This window comes from Lactuca virosa, chromosome 6 (assembly GCF_052849685.1).
Source record: "Lactuca virosa cultivar CGN04683 chromosome 6, Lactuca_virosa_CGN04683_v6, whole genome shotgun sequence".
In the NCBI taxonomy this organism is placed as follows: Eukaryota; Viridiplantae; Streptophyta; class Magnoliopsida; order Asterales; family Asteraceae; genus Lactuca; species Lactuca virosa.
Window position 1 is genome coordinate 13,969,462 of NC_136431.1, and position 19,206 is coordinate 13,988,667.

A 19,206-nucleotide genomic window follows, 5' to 3' on the forward strand; every position below is an offset into this window, starting at 1 on the left:
TATTCGAATATGTTATTAAACGTGGAAATCGTTGGACTGTATTAATAAGTTTAAAACTTAATAAAATACTTTGATTTTCGCTTGTATCCCCCCCCCCCCTGAAAACATTAAAAACACGGAAAATGTAGGGGTATGAACTCACCTCGGGTAAGTAGTTTGATTGAAGGATCGATACAGAAGGCTGGATGTTCAAGTGAGGCCTTGAACACGATTTGATCCTAATTAACACATAATGACACATAAAATAGTCAAATGAAGGTATTTCACCACTAGACGTGATGAAGAACCACTCTAGAGACTTGGAACTACTTGCACTAAGTGTTAGGACCTTAAAGAATTGCATGAGGGGAGTGTATGGCCACCGTGAGTGTGTGTGCGGCCATGGGTGTGCGGCGCAAGGGGTGTGCGGCCGTACAATCATGATGATAGGTGCCTTTGTGGTGTTTTCAAGGTCCATACTTGCATCTATGAAGTGTTCTAGGTCTATACTCAATTGTAGTGCAAGTTAAGGGTCCTAGAAGTGGTTTTGCGGCCCTAGGATGTGTGTGTGGTCGCACACAGGAGTGTGCTGCCGCACACAAGGAGTGTGCTACCGCAAAAGGGTGTGTGTGGCCGTACACAGGTGTGTGAGGTCGTACACCCTACATGATGATGTCCAAAATGCCAATTCTAAGGTGTAGCAAAGCTAGGGTCATGTCCAACTCGAATATGGAAGTCAAACTCTCACTTTGGAGGGTATTTTAAGAGTGTGCGGCCACCTTATGGGGGTGTGCGGCCGCACTCACTTCCAAACATGAAGAACATGACGAATATTGCACACTTAAGGCTTAGATAGAGTGGTATTTCATGGATATCAAGTTAGAGGATGAATTACTCACGTTCTTGAAGCTTTGGAGGGTTTGTGGTTGAAGAAGCTCGAGAGAAATGGAGTTGTGTGCTGCCAAGGTGTTAAAGGAATGAAAGGAAAGGGGGTCTACCCTTTATATAATGGTGGGTGTGCTGCCTAGAAGGGAGTGTGCGGCCAAGAGGTGAGTGTGCGGCCGCACACCCATGTGTACGGTCGTACACTCCCCCTAAGGGTGTGTATGGCCCGGTTTTGTCACCCTACGGCTTGCTGACTCTTTCCTAACCTCAACTTGGCTATACTCAAGCTTAGAACGCTTAAATGAACCCTTAAACAGTACAAGAAGTCAACAGAACAAGTTTAACATTGATTGAATTGGCTAAGTGTACAAGATAAAAGTTTCGGGTTGTCACATCTTAGTTCTAAACGTATCATATCCTGGCTTTCATAGTGTTCTGCGATTTACAATAGAAGTTTACTAATATAAGTAAACAATCGCAATTTCAGTTTATGGAATTTGTAGTAACACTTCTAAGGAATTTGTATTGTATAACTCATACTGGATCCCCCTATAGTCACATAGTGCATACGAATTATATATACCTAAAACCAAATAGACCTTCGAATAAATGATTCTACTCTAAGTCCACAACCAAACACGGAACAAGAAGTAAAGCTAAATCACCAATTCTAAGTCTATACAATCTTAATTATACATAACTCTTGTATACACTTTGTAGTTATAGATCTCCCAGTATGAGTCATTTGTTTTCACATGATTGATTCTAGTAAGAAAGACCTTATCGATATTGTTGTTCTAGTGTTATAGTGACATAAAATACTCTTATAGTATTTTAACTTTATGTTTGGTTCTAGAGTTCTTCTGGTATATAGATTTGGTAAGTTTTAGACTTGTTGCAACACCACGATCACTCATAAACACATGTTGGTCGTATCTCAAATAAATATAGTTGAACAGGCTATATTTATCCCAGATATGATTACATAACTGTCCAGGTTTAACTGTAGTGTCCAACATCTAAATACTTTTATGTAGTTCTCACTGTGATACTGTTTCTTGTATGTATACATGTTAGTATGCTTCTTATAAAATACTTAGATTTTAAAAGTATACTTTTAGTCAGAGCGCTTCAGCCCCATTGTATTTATAGTTGTATATCTTTTATGGTTTAATATACTTAGTTCACTATAAACAATGCTCTGATACCAATCTGTCACAGCCCAAAACCGGAACGGCGGAAACGTTCGGGGGTGGAGGATGTCATGTACAGTATCACAACAATTGCATAATAGTAATCAAAGTACAACAACCATTACATTGATAAAGTATAGTTTTACATTCGTGTTCAAATCAATGTATACTTGACACCAAAATGTATAGCAAAAGTTAAAAGACATGAGTCTGTGAAGCTCCATCTTCTCAAAACCTGTGGATACTTGTTTACTGATTTCCTGAGAATACAAGTAGTTTTGAAAAGAGTGTCAATAATTAAGTTGGTGAGTTCATAAGCATGTTTGTAATTGAAATATGTCATTTGTTTCTTTGAAATGTATGTATGTTTTCCCAGAAAATCCTATATTTTATGTTGTAATGTGTTGTACTCAAAACGTGTAAACGTTATTGTACTCTGAAATAGTATAATGTAGTTTTAAATTCACATAAAACCATGAAAAATATGTTTTCTCTGTACTGGAATAGTATTTTGTATTTGTACTTGTGTGAAAACTGTGTAATTGTAAATGTCTGGATTTACCATTTGTACTTGGAAAATATTGTATTATAGTTTTATTATTTAATAAAACTATGTGAAGATGTTTACTTATTCTTACACTAATCGTATTGTTTAATACCAAATTGTGAGTTATTATAACCATGCTTGATGACCTAAGATGGCCTGAACACGACGTTCTTCAGGCTCGAAATCGGTACGACATTTGTCACCCCAGGCATGCCGGCCTAATTGTAGCGAACAGTTAAGGTGCGGGATTGTTAGTCCCGTATAGATCTATACACAAGTGTCACGCTCTCCCTCCAGGAGACTCTGGTTATAATTTCAGGACTTGGTTGGTACTTAGATAAGTACGTGAAGTGTGTCTCACAAATACTATATTGACGGTTACGTGTAAAATAATGAAAAGTTACTTTGTAATGGATAAACTGTAAGTATACCTCATAAACTATATTTATTATAGTTTATATGTTTGTTTTCTGTAATGTATTCTGAACATGTAAAGTAGTGCATATGATCCATAAACTATACCTATTATAGTTTATATGTTTGTTTTCCGTATTGTAATCTAAACTTCGAAAAAGCAATATGTAAGTTCCATAAACTATACCTATTATAGTTTAGATGTTTGTTTTTCACTGAAATGAAAACATTTGTATTGTTAATAATTCGGCAAGTTCAAATTGTAAAATCTGTGATACGGTTGTTCTGTGAAATTCAACATTTATGTTCAAATTGTACTAAAATGGATTGCAAAAATAATATTTTTGTTTAACAAGTTTTAAATGGCTTTATACTTATATAAATATAATAGTTATATAATTATGATTAAATAGACAGTCGAATAAATAATTCTACCCCAAGCCCACAACCAAACAAGGAACAGGAAATGGAGCCAAATTATCAATTCTAAGCCTGTTGAATCTTAATTATATAATTTACACATATATAAATATATATTTTTAATAACGGAAACGGTTAATAAAATATTGAAAACATTTAGATATTAACACAAATTTTCTTGTATTACACTTGTATTCCCCCCCCCCCCCACCCCACCCCACCCCACCCAAAACTGTGAAAAATCATGAAAACGTAGGGGTATGAACTCACCTTGTATGTGGTCGCGGTTAGTTAATAATATAGTAACAGTGACTTCGGGCTAGAAAACGGGAAGTTAATCGTATCCTAATTATTGTAAACACATAATAAGGTGTAAATATTATAATCTAACATAAATATGATTGTAATAGCACTAGTTTATAAGGACTTACAATGATTTCTTAAGGATCTAGTTTGAAGAAAAAGAGTTTCAGGGAGTGTTTGATCTTAAACTTTGAGAGAAAAATAGGTTTGTATCTTGAGAGCAAAAATATGGTGTGAATGTTGACTGGAAGTAGAAATGAGAATGATCCCAAATTCATATCTTATATAGGAAGGAAAAAGGTAAGGCGGTTGAGGTTAAATATCCAGATTTTAAAGGAGTTTTCGGCCATAAAGTGACCCAAAAGGAAAAGATTTCGGTCGAGAAAGAGATTGCGGTCCGAGGGATGTTTGTGGTCCGAGGGATGTTTGCGGTCCGAAGGATGTTTGCGGCCGAGAACCCGTTTTCGGTCCGAGGAATGTTTGGCTTGCGAAGGTTTTCGGTGGAGTAGTTTTCGGTCCTCGCATAGAATCACCAAAACAAAGATGATTTCGGTCTAAGTGTTTTAGATTCCAATTTTCTAAAACACAATATAACAAAGTTATTTCTATTATTAAATCAAATGTTTTTATTTATTTGACTTGTGTATTAAGTTATATGCATAGTTTTCAATATATAAGTGTTTATAACTTATATAAGTATGTTTTCAAAATGTATATAAGTATGTATTCTTGGTATCTAAAGTTCTTATTGTATTATTGTTATAATGTTAATTCACTTGTACGCGGTTGTAGCTTAGACTTTTATTTGAACAAGTTTATCTTAAATGGACTTGAAATAACGGGTTGTTACATCATTGATCCACAGCTCTGGTGACTTTGTGAGAAAGTCTGTTATAGGGATGGTACATTATGGCATGTAAGCTCATTACTCATCGTATCATTTTTGTAGAGTTTGTTCAATCTCAACAAAATTTAGTTGATCACTTGACGAAGGGGTTAGATAGATACTTGGCGAGAAGGCTTTTTATAGGGATGGGTTTGAGTCCCACTTGATATCTTCGTGGGTGAGATACCTAATTCCCTTCTAATAAAATGTTAGAAATTAGATTGAGATTTTTTTAGGGTGCGGAGGATCAAAACAGGATTATTTAATGGGTTAAATGGGATGTGATGTTGAACGATAAAGAGTGTGGGGGGTTGTTTATTGGGAGTTTGGAAGTGTTTAATCATGCTCTGATGTACAAGTGGAGGTGGCGTTTTTTAAATGACCATAATCACCTTTGGGTCCAAGTGATTAAAAGTTGTTATGGTGATGATGGTAGGTTTTCTTTGTCCAGATCTCACAAATCCAAATCGGGAGTTTGGTTGGGCATTGTGAAGATCGTGTGGGATTTACATTACAAATGTCTTATTCCCTTTGATGCGATGTGTAAACAAGTGGGAAATGGCGCTAATACTAATTTTTGGTCGGACGTTTGGTGCAGAGATATTATCCTTAGAGCTCGGTTTCCTCGCCTGTATGCTATTGCATATAATAAGGATGCGTTTATTAGTGATTATTGGGACGAATCAGCTTGGACTTTTCATTGGATTTGAAATATTAATGGTGGGGTGCTTGTTGATCATTTAGATCAATTAAATGTCCTATTGGAGTCGATTCATTTGTGTAATAGATGTGATACTTGGCGGTGTTCAATTGGTGCAAGCGACACGTTTGTGCTTAAGGAGGCTAGAATTAGATTGGATAACTTGAATCTCCCTTCAGTTGGTCTGGTCACTAGGTGGAATACCTTTCTTCCTATTAAAATTAACATTTTTGTTTGGAGAATGCTTTTGGATAGGCTTCCTACGAGATGTAATTTGGACAGAATAGGGGTTAATCTTGAGTCATTGCTTTGTCCATGTTGTGAAGTGGAACAAGAGGAGAGGAATCATCTGTTTTTCGAGTGTAACATTGCACGTCTACTTTAGCTTAAAGTTGCTAAGTGGGTGGATAAGTCAATTCCTACTTTTCGTGAAGTGACAAATTTTTTTATATGGATTGATGGTATTCCGGCCTCTCGGTTCCAAAGGGTGATCATGGAATCGATTTGTGCCACTCTCATTTGGGTCTTATGGACATATCAGAACAATCTTGTTTTTGGCAACAACAAGAAGTACAAGAAAAAGTTTATGTTTTTAATTCTATTGTTTCTTTTTCTTATAATTGGTATTGTAATAGGAATCAGAAAGCTAGGAAAAATTGGAATGAGTGGATGCTTAATCCTCTCATGAACTACTTTGTTCTTGTTTGCTAGCTCTTTGCTAGTCTTTTTAATTCATTCAGTCGTACAAAAAAAATGTTAGAAATTAAATTCAATATGGAAAGCTTTCTTATGGAGATTGGAGCACATTTATGTTATTACATCTCAAGGTATGTGCTTATAACTTTTAGAGTTAAAGTAGGTTGATTAAGTTCTTAATAGTTCGTTTGAAAAAGTGTATTAACAGGTGCATGATATAGAAGGACTACCTATGTGAGTGTGAAGTGTTGCCGCTTCAGAAAGATTGGGCTACACTTTTATGCACTCATTAATGGATAAGACACATGGATGTAATAGTGTAAAGTATGAAACATTAGATATTGTGTTTAACTTATGTGTATAGTATCTTTAGTTACTCAAATGCGTTGAAGGGTTCAATCCTTATGACACCTTGATTCTCGAGTATTTGACATGGATATTATACTAATGTGAAAATTCAGTATTCAAGATATTTTCATTTGTGCATGAGTTTGGTTTTGTGTTTGCTTTTAGTTAATTAAGCATTAGACTAAAATGGGGGAGGAATGTTGGTGAATTTAATGTTATCAACATATTTTAGTGTAGTTATTATTAATATCGAGATAGGTTGAGCTCCATTTACTCACCGATACAGGAAGTGTGGGGTGCACACTCGGAGTGATAAATGTAAACTCGAGAATATGGGGGTTCGGGGGTAACGCCCCTGGGTGTATGGTTCCAAGGGGTTGTGCCCCTGACGGGGTATAGGGACAGCACTCCTAGCGGGGTCCAAGGAGCAGAGCCCCTGTCGGTTATGTCGTGTTTGGTTATGTCTAAGTAACCATATTTCTAACCATCACTTTGGCGCCAAAACTGCATGTAACCACCATTAACTACCTTTCCCTCTGGTACAAGAACATATTGCATGTTCCAGAAAAAGGGTTACATTATCTACACTCGAAATTTGATCATCAGATTCTCTCTATCTCATCAAACACAAAATAACAATCTACTTTCTGTGTTTCAGATTTAGAAGTGGTTTGACTTCAAAATTGTCATTCTTGGATTATCCAAAATCTGATTTCGTGATAGCCCTAGCTATAGGGTCGAAATCACATATTTTAGAAAATGATTGCAATCACGATCCTTGAAATTATCCAAGTATATTGATATTCTCAAGACCCAAATTCTAACATCTTATGCACAAAAATCACTTACTTCTTCTTCTTCAAGTTTCTCCCAAAACCATCAAGAACACCAAAAATAGAGAAGATAGGCTAGAGTTTGGACAAGAGAATGTTCTGTGGAGGTGAAGACCGACAAATGACGAAATCCTAGAGAAATGTGCACTTAAATAGGCCCTTCGTGACACGAACATCATTTAAGTTCACGCTATGAGCTGGTTAAGCCACGCCTTTTAGGTCAGTCGTGTCGTTGCCCATAGAAAATCCCTAATCCTAAAAGAAAATCCAACTTAAAATTCAAGAATATCCCGGAAAACCAGGTGTTACAGAGGTCAGACAATGTTTATGAGTTTACCTTTTTACTTTGACAAAAGTGGTCTATTTGTTACCTAAAAGGTAAAAGAAGAAAAATTGCAAATTGCAAGCTTTATTCTACTATGAACAAACCAGTTGAGAGACCAAATAAGTAAAAACATGACCCTATTTTTCTATATTGTAATATTAGGTTAATTAGAACCATATAATATTATTAATATTATTAATAGTAAATTAAATGTTTGGTCCAAAACTTTGCCAATTATAAGTTTACAACACCTTTTGTAGTATCCAACACTATCATAAAATACATCCAAAAAATTTATTTTCATTTAAGGTTTAAACATAAATATATGTGAACATTGTGCTAAGAAGCAAATACGTATATAAGCAACCATGGTTTATAATTTAAAATTACAATTCCAACATGACGTTACATCATTAGAAATCATAAAGAAAAGTATCATGGGAACCTTCAAATGCCGAGAACTTAGTTGTTCAATAGCAACAATTTTAGCTAATTTCTAATCAACCACAAATGTTTTGTACTCTTCGCCACTCAATGTTCTTCCCACTCACTTCTACATAATCAAAATCCTACCCGCATATAAGGGTTAACACAATGACAATTGAATCATAAATGAAGTAAATCAATACAAACATATCATGAAGCAATTGTTTGTGTCAAAGTGAAAAGACACGTATCTTTCATCCATAGACATTTCATCTGACAGTGTTGCTTCCTCCATAGGATTTTTATCTGACGGTGTTGCTTTTTCCATTACCATGTTCGATTGAGTCTTGAATCTATCGTAAGTAATTAACAAACCCTAATAACTCAGGTCTTGAATGTAATATTCGTTCTAGTGGCAGAGGCAATGGAGGGGCTTGCTGGTGCTTCCCCACCCCCAATACCATCTGTATTACATTAAACCCACATCAAATACATATGTAAAGTCCACTAGCCACATCTATCTATTTAATTAGCCTACATATTTAAATTGGATGATTACGAAAAACCCTTTCTCCAATTAATTTAAAATAGATATTTTTAGTTAAATAATATCCACAATACTCATCGACCGCAAACAGTTAAGAAATTTGGTTCGTTGCTACAAAGCTACGATCTACAAATTAGTATTATGCTCTCCAAATTTGAAATTTTATCTCTAATTTCAATAACAAAGCTACGATCTACAAATTAGTGCTATGGTCTCCAAATTTGAAATTTTATCTCTAATTTCAATAACACGTACTTTTTAATCCTTATTACATATTTAGTTCTTTTTGTTTTGTTAATTTTTGTAATTTGTAATTTAAATTAATGATATTATTATAATTGGTAATTTTGGTTTTTATAACTTTAGGGTAAATCATGAATAAGAAAAAAACAATCGATTTTTTTCAACGAAAAAATATGTTAATGACCCACATTACATCCCGATAGTGATAATATTAGGCAAGATGTTCGCAATACATACGCACAATCTGAAAAAGCATTCTCAACAATGAAAATTGTGAAAAACATTTATTTCTTTATTAATTTCTTTTTGAATCTTATAGACTCTATTATGTTATTTGAATATTAAAAATATTTTAATATTTTATTCCGATTAAACCTCCTTTATCATAAAATCCTGGCGGACCATTCCACAATGGGTGTTTTGGGAAAGAGTAAAAGTGAAGGATGCCGATTTGGCGAGGGATTCATAGACTTGGCTGGAAGATATATATGGTTATCGGGAGTTAACCGGATAAACGGTTATACATGAGTATTGCATCAAATTGTAAACATAATAACTAAATTGAAACAAAAGATAGCTAAAATGAACATAACTTTTTGATTTCATTTAATTATCATCGTACAATGAGTGAGATGGCAAACGGGCAACAAGCTGCACCGCTAAGCCTTTTTGTATGGTAAATTAATTATTTTAAAGATTACATCCATAGATCTAGGGATATAACATTGATATGCATGATCCGTTGTACTCTATTAAGAAGTTTTACCGTATCCGGCGCGAGAAAACCAAATGTATCAAATGCAAATGGTAAGAACACGTGTTGATTTTCCATACACGATTTCTCATGTTTGGTGACTTTGCTTGTAGCAGCTTTTAAAGTAGCATGTCCCGCCGTGAAACCCCCAATCCTCAAGCCGGCGAGAGGGGATACCCCTGTAAGGTCCACACATGCGTGTTTCCCTCCGACCCATCCAAAAATCAAAATGTCAGCCGGTCTAAGGGTTGATATTCCTTCTGCCGATTCAGTCAAGAAATTCACATGTGCCAAAATAATAATAATAATAATAATAATAATAATAATATGAGAACCTGATAAATGCAATTTTACCCATATTAAAACCTTTTACCAGAGTCTATTTGTTTCATAGGTGGCTACTATAGGCATAAAACCTTTTATTAGAGAGGGTAGGAGTCCATTTGTTTGATAGGGTGGTCACAGAGACATAACACCTTTTCATTTGCACATAAAATCAGAGAAAAATATTGCATTTCCACTTTTAAAATCTGAGAAAAATATTTTTATACAAAAGTATTGCATTATATTGTTCGGCAGTCGGCACACACTTTATATATATATATATATATATATATATATATATATATATATATATATATATATATATATATAGAGGGTGAGGTTCAATAGAGAACCATAATTAACCAGAAACCAAGGAACCAATTTTTTTTCAACTTTTAAAACTTATTTTTTATCAAAAAAAAACAACTAAAAATACAAAAATTCATAACTTTTTATCATTTTTCCAATGATATCAAATTCGATTTTTTTTTTTTTTACGTCAAATTCACAATGTGAATCTTTGAAAATTCACAATGTGAATCCGAAAAATATTTTTTACATTCACAATGTTAATATATGAATTTAGATATTTTTAGATTTTTTTTTGGATAAAGAATAAGTTCTGGAAATTGAAAAAAAGATTTGGTTCCTTGAAGAACCAATAATTATGGTTCTCTATTGAACTTTTCCATATATATATATATATAGTTCTTCTAGACTATTAAATATGTGTTGTATAAAGTTTGATAGTTAATAATAAGCGTACATTATAAGGTAAGATCTAAGTTTCTTTTGCATATATTGTTGCATCTGATTTAATAGTATGATGATTAATCAGATCCTGCAGGGATGAATCTCAGAGCCTTAGACGACAAGGGCTTTTTTTCTTATCAAAACAAGGTATCTTGTATTCAAATTAAGCCACTTCTATATTTGAAATGTATGTGTGTCCTAGCTTCGCCTTTTCGATTAAAATTTGTCGTCATGATTATACGAGATATAAAAACTTTGTCTTCATTATTACATAATTTCGTTGTATAGAAACTGGCTAATAAATTGGCAACCGCAAACAGTACTCCTTTTGCACGTCTACAATCGTGAAGAAGTCAAACACCAGGCTCCGCCCAGTTTCCACCACCACCGCAAACCGTTCTTGCAAGGTCCGATGCGAGAGCTCGTCGGAATCTGGGGACGAATTACATGGAAAATCATATTCATGGCGATCGCCGGAGGGCGTGGTCCGTTGCTCAGCAAATTACGTTCCTTTATCACCCATTAGCTTCTTGGAGCGAGCAGCCGATGTTTACAGAGACCGGACTTCCATCGTTTATGGGTGCATCAGCTACACATGGAAAGAAACGCACCATAGATGCGTCAAGCTTGCATCTGTTCTTAAACATTTAGGTGTTTCTCGTGGCGACGTTGTAAGTTTTTCTTTTCTGCACGTTGATTATAAGTAACAGAAGCTAGAAATCATTTACTGAAGCTAAAATTACGGATTAATGCAGGTAGCGACACTAGCGCCAAATGTTCCGGCAATGATAGAGCTTCATTTCGCAGTTCCCATGGCTGGAGCCATCATTTGCAATCTCAACACACGTCAAGATCCAAATATGATTTCAACTCTGCTACAACACTCGGAAGCCAAGATCCTCTTCGTCGACACCCAATTATTGGATATAGCAGAAGAAGCTGTCAATCTTCTCAAGAACACACACTCAAAACCCCCTCTCGTTGTCGTAATATCCGAACCCGACTCCCGATCACCGTTGACTAATACCGGAAAATACGAATACGAGAGCCTTGTGGAGAGTGGAGTGACTGAATTCTCTATAATCCGACCAAATGACGAATTTGATCCCATCAGTTTAAACTACACCTCCGGGACAACTTCACAGCCGAAAGGAGTAGTTTTTAGCCACCGAGGGGCTTATCTTGGCTCCCTTGCGTCGGTGTTCTTGCGAGATATGCAAGAGAGGCCTGTTTACCTTTGGACGTTGCCTATGTTTCACTGCAACGGGTGGTGCTTCTCGTGGGGGGTAGCGGTGGTCGGCGGCACCAACATTTGCCTCCGACGTTGTGACCCTAAAGATATATTCAACAATATAGTGCTTCACAACGTCACACACATGGACGGAGCTCCAACTGTATTAAACATGCTTGTGAATTCTCCGGCGACTGACAGAAAACCACTTCCACATAAAGTCAAGATTCTGACAGGCGGCGCATCTCCACCACCGACAATCATTTCCAAGATAGAGGGGCTAGGGTTTCGTGTATCTCATATTTACGGTCTCACTGAAACGTATGGTCCAGGAACTTCATGTTTATGGAAACCCGAGTGGGAAAAGTTGAATCTTGAAGAACAACTGAAGCTTAAAGCACGACAAGGAGTGAAAGCTTTTGTGATGGAGGAAGTCGATGTAAAAGATCCTGTAACAATGGAGAGTGTAAAATGTGATGGGAAATCGTTAGGGGAGGTTATGTTTAGAGGGAATATAGTCATGAGTGGATACTTTAAAGATTTAAAAGCAACAAAAGAGGCTTTTAAAGGAGGTTGGTTTAGAAGTGGTGATCTTGCAGTCAAACATTCAGATGGATATATAGAAGTGAAGGATAGGTCTAAAGATGTTATAATATCGGGTGGTGAAAATATATGCACCATCGAGGTCGAAACGGTAATTTACAGCCATCCGGGAGTTTTGGAGGTGGCGGTTGTTGCACGGCCTGATGATCATTGGGGTGAAACTCCATGTGCATTTGTGAAGTTGAAGGAGGGTGTTGATGTTGATGGTGATGAAATTATTGAGTATTGTAGAGATCGAATGCCACATTATATGGCACCTCGAAGTGTTGTTTTTGATGATTTGCCAAGAAATTCGACTGGAAAGGTGCAGAAGTTTGTGTTGAGGGAGAAGGCAAAACGTTTGGGGAGTTTGTTTTAACAAATTACAATGTAAGTGGAATTATAAGTAATGGTAATAGTAAGTGTTATAATACTTGCTAGGAAGACGTTGATTCAAAAAGCTCTGTTTTTGTAATATGCTTTATTTAAGAGCCAAGTCTATTTGTATTTAAATAAAGTATTGATTATGTATTTTGTTTACAACTTGTATGCGGGCCTAGCTAGTACAAAAACCCGATCAAATACTCAATAGTGTACAAACATGGGTTTGTAAAAGGTGCGAAACACTTGGTGTGAACTGTGAAGCTAGAGAAAATTTAGAGAGATTAGCATGAAGATCCAGAGCCAAACAAGCAAAGACAGCTAGAGTTTGTCATTAAAGAAAAGAGTAAATACAATGAATGGGGAAACATTACTATAAATAAAAAAGACGTCATGGTTAACAACTTAACATATCTAGAAAACTAAATAAAAGTCCAATATAAAAAGGCTAACATACAATATATGCTAACATCCCACATTCCCCTCAAACTCAAACTCTTAGACCACACCTGTATATTATGTTAGGCTTAGGTCCCGTTTGATAGACATCTTTTCAGGTCTAAACAGATCTTTCTGGCTGAATGAACCGGAAAGACTGTTTGATATGCACAAAAATATGGGTCTTTCCCGATAAAATATGTCTTTCCTAGAAAGCTCCAAAACCATATATTTCTGGTTGAATAGGCTGGAAAGACAATTGTGTCCCGAACTATGCATCTTTCATTCTTGCATTATTAATTTATTTTAAATATTTTTTTTAATTTCTTTTTTATTGAATTATTATATATTAATAAATATTATTTTTAATATATTATATTTATGTATTAATTAATATTATTTTATTGGATTATTAACTTCTTTTAAATAATTCTTTTTTTTATTTCTTTTTAATGGATTACTTTTTTTATTGGATTATTATATATTAAAAAATATTATTTATAAATATATAATATTTATATATTAATAAATATTACTTTATTGGATTATTAATTTCTTTTAGTTAATTTTTTTAATTCATTTTTATTGGATTAGCTCTGTTTTTTTTTGGACAACACTACCATCATCCTAATATATTTTGAAAAAATTCATCCATCCCACCACTATCGAACATAAACCGAGTCAAGAATCACATGTTGAGTTATAAAAAATTAAAATTGCTAGAAAGAATAACAACGTAACATTAACTTGAAAAAAAACTAAAAACAACTTAATCGACATTTTATTTGGATTTTAAATGATTATTGTGTAATTTTGATTTTGTATGACAATTTGTATGTTTTTATAATTATTCAGCAACTTCATCCATCACAGTATAGAACAGCAAGATAATATTGTTATTTTTCATCATTCAGCACAGTCAATCAGATGTACAATCAAACAACATGGTTTCTTTATCAGTCAGAAAACTTTCTCATACAGCACTTTCCCAGTCAGCACTTTCCCGGACAGATTCTATCAAACGGGTCTTTTGTATTGAGCTTTTATTTTGTCTTTAATAGGTTTACCCTAGTTTCTTTCCTTATTTATAATCTTGTTTCTCTTACACTTTTCATTAATAACAAATGTACCAATAGCTACTTGAGGTATTTGGCTCTCAATCGTCATGGTATTAGAGCACAATCCGATCTATGTGTTTTGATATGATGATTGTAGAAGGCTTTATAATGAGAGCCAGGTTTGCATCAAAAAGTTCATGCTATTGTTCATTGATTTATGTTTATTTTTTTTAACGGCAAACTAATCTAGTCCTAAATTATCACTTATGTCTCCAAAGATACTTGAACTCATGACCTCTCAATTGAGAAAGTCACTCCTGCTAGACCAAATATTTTTTTGGTGATTTATGTTTAATTCTCATCTCGTATTTGTTGGGTATATTTTTGTTTTCATTTGGAATTGTATTATCATTCGTATTTGTTGGTGGTATTGGATTGTCTATTTGTTTTTGTTATTGACAATATGGTTTGGATAGATAATTCCTTTGAGTCTATTAGTATCCAATTTGATGGTAATAACTATTATGCTTATTGGATTTATGTCATGAAGAACTTTTTATATATGAAATCTATAGGGTTATGTTACTCATACCCTAAGTAGACATATAGATGGGAAAGCCGCCAATTATGCAACGTTGTTTGATTCATAGGAAATTGATAATTCTAAGATGATCACATGGATTAACAAACCTAAAGTTTAATCTATTGGGACCCAATTGGTTAAGTATGATACGATTACAGAAGTTTAAGATTATTTGAATAGACTATACACTCAATTAAATTTTTCCAAATAATACCAGTTGGAAACAACAAATATTCAAGCCCTGTAACAAAATGAACAAAATGATATGAGTGTTCACGATTTCTACGTCGTGATGTTTGATTTGTGGGATCCATTGACCCTTACAAGTTCATAATTTTATCTTTGGCATTCTCATTTAGGTGAGTTCATAACCTTTATGGGTGCTTTAAATCATTTGAACAATTATGATATTTCTCATTGTAATGGTTATAAACTGGAATATATATATATATATATATATATATATATATATATATATGGGGTTACCGTTTGGGAGTTGATTCGTACATAATAATTTTTTTCTATACACAACAAATTATGTTTTAAATGTTGTATTGTACAAACATATAAAGCATAAATTATTATGTATGGAGAAAAATTATTGTATACGAATCATTTTCCGGTGTAAATACAATGAAAGGGGGAATAAGAATATGAACAAGGAAAGAAACTATAGTTAACCTATCTAAAAGGCTAAATAAAACCTCAATAAAAAAGGCTAAGCCCAACATAAATATTTGCTAACATGCTAACAAAGTAGAGGATCCTAATAGAGAGTACTACAAAGGGATTTGTAGTACCAAACATTCCTACATTTGACGGGCACAATGATTACCCGTTAAAATTAATAAACAACTTCATCAAATCAAAGGAATACGTGGGCCTCTTAGAAGACCAAATCAACACACATAAAGGAGCCATACCAACTCAAGGTCTCAAGCACAACAATGGATGATCAATGACCAAAGGCTTAAAGATATGAAGCTCAAGAACTTTTTGTAACATTTAATTAATAGACATGTTCTTGATACTATTTACAACACCGATGACAACAAGGAAATCACGGATAGTAGAGGCCGAATTAAAGTTAAAAGGGTACAATTGTAGGCACTATGCAAGGATCTTAAAGGTGAATCGATAAGTTGCAAGAACATTTGTCATGGCCAAGAAGATGAAAGCTTGTGGCGATTGATACATGTTAACACTATCAAAGAGAAGTTGTTGAGGTCTATGATAGTGAAATTCAACTATATACTATCTAGTATCTAGTGTGTTCCATTGAAGAATCAGATGAAAATTTGTAAGATATGAATTACGGAGTAGCTTGGATGTTGATGAAAGAGAATGAGGACTAAATCATAAAAAGAACAACTCAAAGGCAATGCGACATGCACTTAATGAAATGTTGGCAAAAACTCGTATCAAGCATAATATCATATCAAAACAAGTAACATCTATCAGTAAAACTAAAATCAATATTACCAACATTTCATAATTATCAATAAACACAAAGTTCTTCACTTTTCTTCCTCAATCACAAGTTTACCCTCAGCAAACTCACAAGACTGAATAGTCACCCCAAGTTGCTTCTGAAGCTTCCTAACCACAAAAACCTCCGACTCCTCACAAATAGTAACCACCGAACCCTTCCGACCGAGTCGACCGGTTCTCCCAGCTCGATGTGCATAATGAACCGAGTCAGTAGGCAAGTCAACATTGACCACAAGATCACAATCCGCCACATCCAAACCTCTAGCAGACAACTCATTTGTCACCAAAACCCTAATTTCCCCTTTCTTAAATTTCTTCAAGATTGTCGATCTTGTAAGCTTCCCCAAATCACCATGTAACTCTTCAGCCACCAACCCACGAGCCTGTAACTTAAAAACCGCATCTTTTAATTGGCGAGTATGATTCATAAAAACTATAACTGTTTTTGCATCTAAAGCATGCACACATCTTCTCAAAGTATCCACTTTATGTTGCAGCCTTGAAACACAGTAGTAGTGTTTCAAGGACGGCGGAAGGCTACCGGAAACCGCATTGCTGGCAGCGGGACCTGGTCCCGCCGCCAGGTTCACCGGGCCGGGTGGACGGGAGACCGATTCAAGCGGGCCGACTTTATCGGCCTGTGCAAGAATCGGATCCCGCCCCCAACTCCTGGCGGCGCGTATTACCGCGAATGGTACAGTTGCGGATACCATGATCGTTTGTCTCTCGACCCGTTTCTTGATTCCGGTTCCGGCGTCGACCGGGACGGAATTGGAATTGGAAGTATCGGAATCGTAATCGGAATTGGCTTTCTTTCCGACGTGTTCGATTATACGATGCATATCTTCTCGGAAATTGAAAGATAAAAGTTGATCGATTTCATCTAAGATTAGGTAACGACAACCATGGGTATGGAGCTTTCCGGAAGCACTGATTTCTGCGATTCTTCCGGGTGTTCCCACTACAATTAGGGGTTTGTTTTTTTTTAAAGATTCCTCCTGTCGTGACCGATTTGCCCCTCCAACAAGTTGTTGGACAAATCTTTTATTTTCAGGTCCTAACAATTTCTCGATTTCTCTCACGATTTGCATTCCGAGTTCTCTTGAAGGCGCTACAATCACGGCTTCGATATCAGGTTTCCTTTTAGCTTCTTTGTTGTTGTGGTTGTTTCCAAGTGGGCCCACTTCTGAAAGTATTGGAAGAACATAGGCCAATGTTTTTCCTGAACCTGTGTAGGATTGAATTACAACATCATGGTTGTTTAAGATTGTTGGGATGGATGCTGACTGGACATCGGTTGGGACTTCAAAACCTTCTCTGTTTAATGCTTCAATTAACAATGGAGGAAGACCGAGTTCAGAGAATGATTTTGCAGAAAACGGGGCTGATTCGATTACAAGAGGGTTCTCTGTAGCTACGGCTTTCGGTTTGACTTTGACTCGATTTGTTTTGACTTCTTTGAGTTGACCTTGGATGAGTTCTGGAGTGGAAACTGTTTGTCTGATGTTATCTTTCTTGAACTTTGTTGTTGTTGTTGTTGTTTCGGTGTCGTTCTTGAATCCAAGGCTTTTTAGAGTTAATGGAGCATTTGCAGCGCTCAATACGTAGGCACTCTTGTGAAAAGAAGCAGGTCTAGAAAACTTTGGGAGCTTTTTTAGGGTTAGAGTATCTCCGACAAGAAAAAGAAACCGGGTCGCTACTATAGCTGCCATTGCTTTCCTAATGCTTCTCTGAATTATTGAGTTCAATATCCATTCATGGTAGCAAAACCTAGAAATGAAGCACAGTAAGAAACCTCACAAGCGTAAGAGACTTATACAGCAGATGAAAAGATTGGTAATTAGGGCTTCTTTCTTTTTAGTTAATCGTTGTTTCATGTTGCTGCTACTTAATTGGTTGACTGAAGAATCATTTTCTCCTATCAAACATGATATTCCCAAATTCTATCATAATATCGCCAAAAGTAACGAACGAACATCGAACACTTAGCGATTAAAAAACGATTTAACATCAGACCAATGCCTTTACAAATCAAAACCCAAACCCTATTTCAAAATTGGTCGAAAGAATCGAAAAAACTTTAATAAAAACCGTAAATTACTTACCTTACGAATACTAAGAGGTCGAGCAAAGCAGTCTCTGCAACTAAGATAAGTCCTTCACTGATCAAAACCTAGAAATTAGTATAAGTGTAGGTGTATTCGGGAGATTGACAATACGGTGTTGTTTGAGAAAACAGCCAAACGGAAGATTAAAAAAGGCGGGCATACAATTACAAGATACAACCGGCGGCGAGACAGAAGAGTGACACTGTCACAGTGGAAGGGAAGCTAAACACCGTTCTATCATCAGAAGGGATATTTGATATTTGTAGTTATTTCAATTGGGAACCCTCAAGTTTAAGGTCTCACACAAATTCAGCTCTTTATACTTTATATGCTTTTAACTTTGAGAAATTTCTTAAATCTCAATATTTTGAGTTAATTTACGGTTTAGTCTCAACTATTCTTTTTTTTTTAACAAAAAAGTCTCAATTATTTTATATTTTGCTCAAATTAATAAAATAATCATGATTTGTTTTCAACAGAAAATGATAGATTATCGTATAAAATTAAATGATCGAGATTTTTCTGTTCAATAAATAAATGTTAGGATTAAATCATAAACTCGCCTACAATATTAGGATTTCATCGGAGATTTTCCGATTAACTGTTATCCTTCTTACTTTAAAGTAGCAATTTTTTATTACGATCAATGACGAACTATATCCCATGTGTAAGTAATCAACGACGAACTATATCCCATGTGTAAAACCGGTCACTTTTATTTTTTTATACACCAATACATTTTGAAATAAACTATTTTA

The 19,206-nt window shown here is 35.1% G+C and overlaps 2 protein-coding genes across 4 annotated transcripts; one reads left to right on the top strand and one right to left on the bottom strand.

Annotated features, from left to right (window-relative positions):
• Positions 1-10,554: 10,554 nt before the first annotated feature.
• Positions 10,555-12,928, top strand: LOC145121129 (butanoate--CoA ligase AAE1-like). Of its 3 annotated transcripts, none has more exons than XM_079056914.1 (4): positions 10,555-10,597; positions 10,671-10,723; positions 10,897-11,247; positions 11,332-12,928. In XM_079056914.1, the coding sequence occupies exons 2-4, from the start codon at positions 10,673-10,675 to the stop codon at positions 12,766-12,768; spliced, it is 1,839 nt and encodes a 612-aa protein (XP_078913040.1). In that variant the 5' UTR covers positions 10,555-10,597; positions 10,671-10,672; the 3' UTR covers positions 12,769-12,928. The 3 variants fall into 3 exon arrangements, with proteins under 3 accessions (XP_078913040.1, XP_078913039.1, XP_078913038.1); XM_079056913.1 differs by having other exon boundaries at positions 10,559-10,597; positions 10,662-10,723; XM_079056912.1 differs by lacking the exon at positions 10,555-10,597 and having other exon boundaries at positions 10,604-10,723.
• A 3,357-nt stretch (positions 12,929-16,285) lies between these two features.
• Positions 16,286-18,720, bottom strand: EMB1586 (P-loop containing nucleoside triphosphate hydrolases superfamily protein). Its single transcript, XM_079055841.1, has 2 exons — positions 18,446-18,720; positions 16,286-18,110 (listed from the first exon to the last, which is right to left on the bottom strand). The coding sequence occupies exon 2, from the start codon at positions 18,050-18,052 to the stop codon at positions 16,367-16,369; it is 1,686 nt and encodes a 561-aa protein (XP_078911967.1). The 5' UTR covers positions 18,053-18,110; positions 18,446-18,720; the 3' UTR covers positions 16,286-16,366.
• Positions 18,721-19,206: the final 486 nt, after the last annotated feature.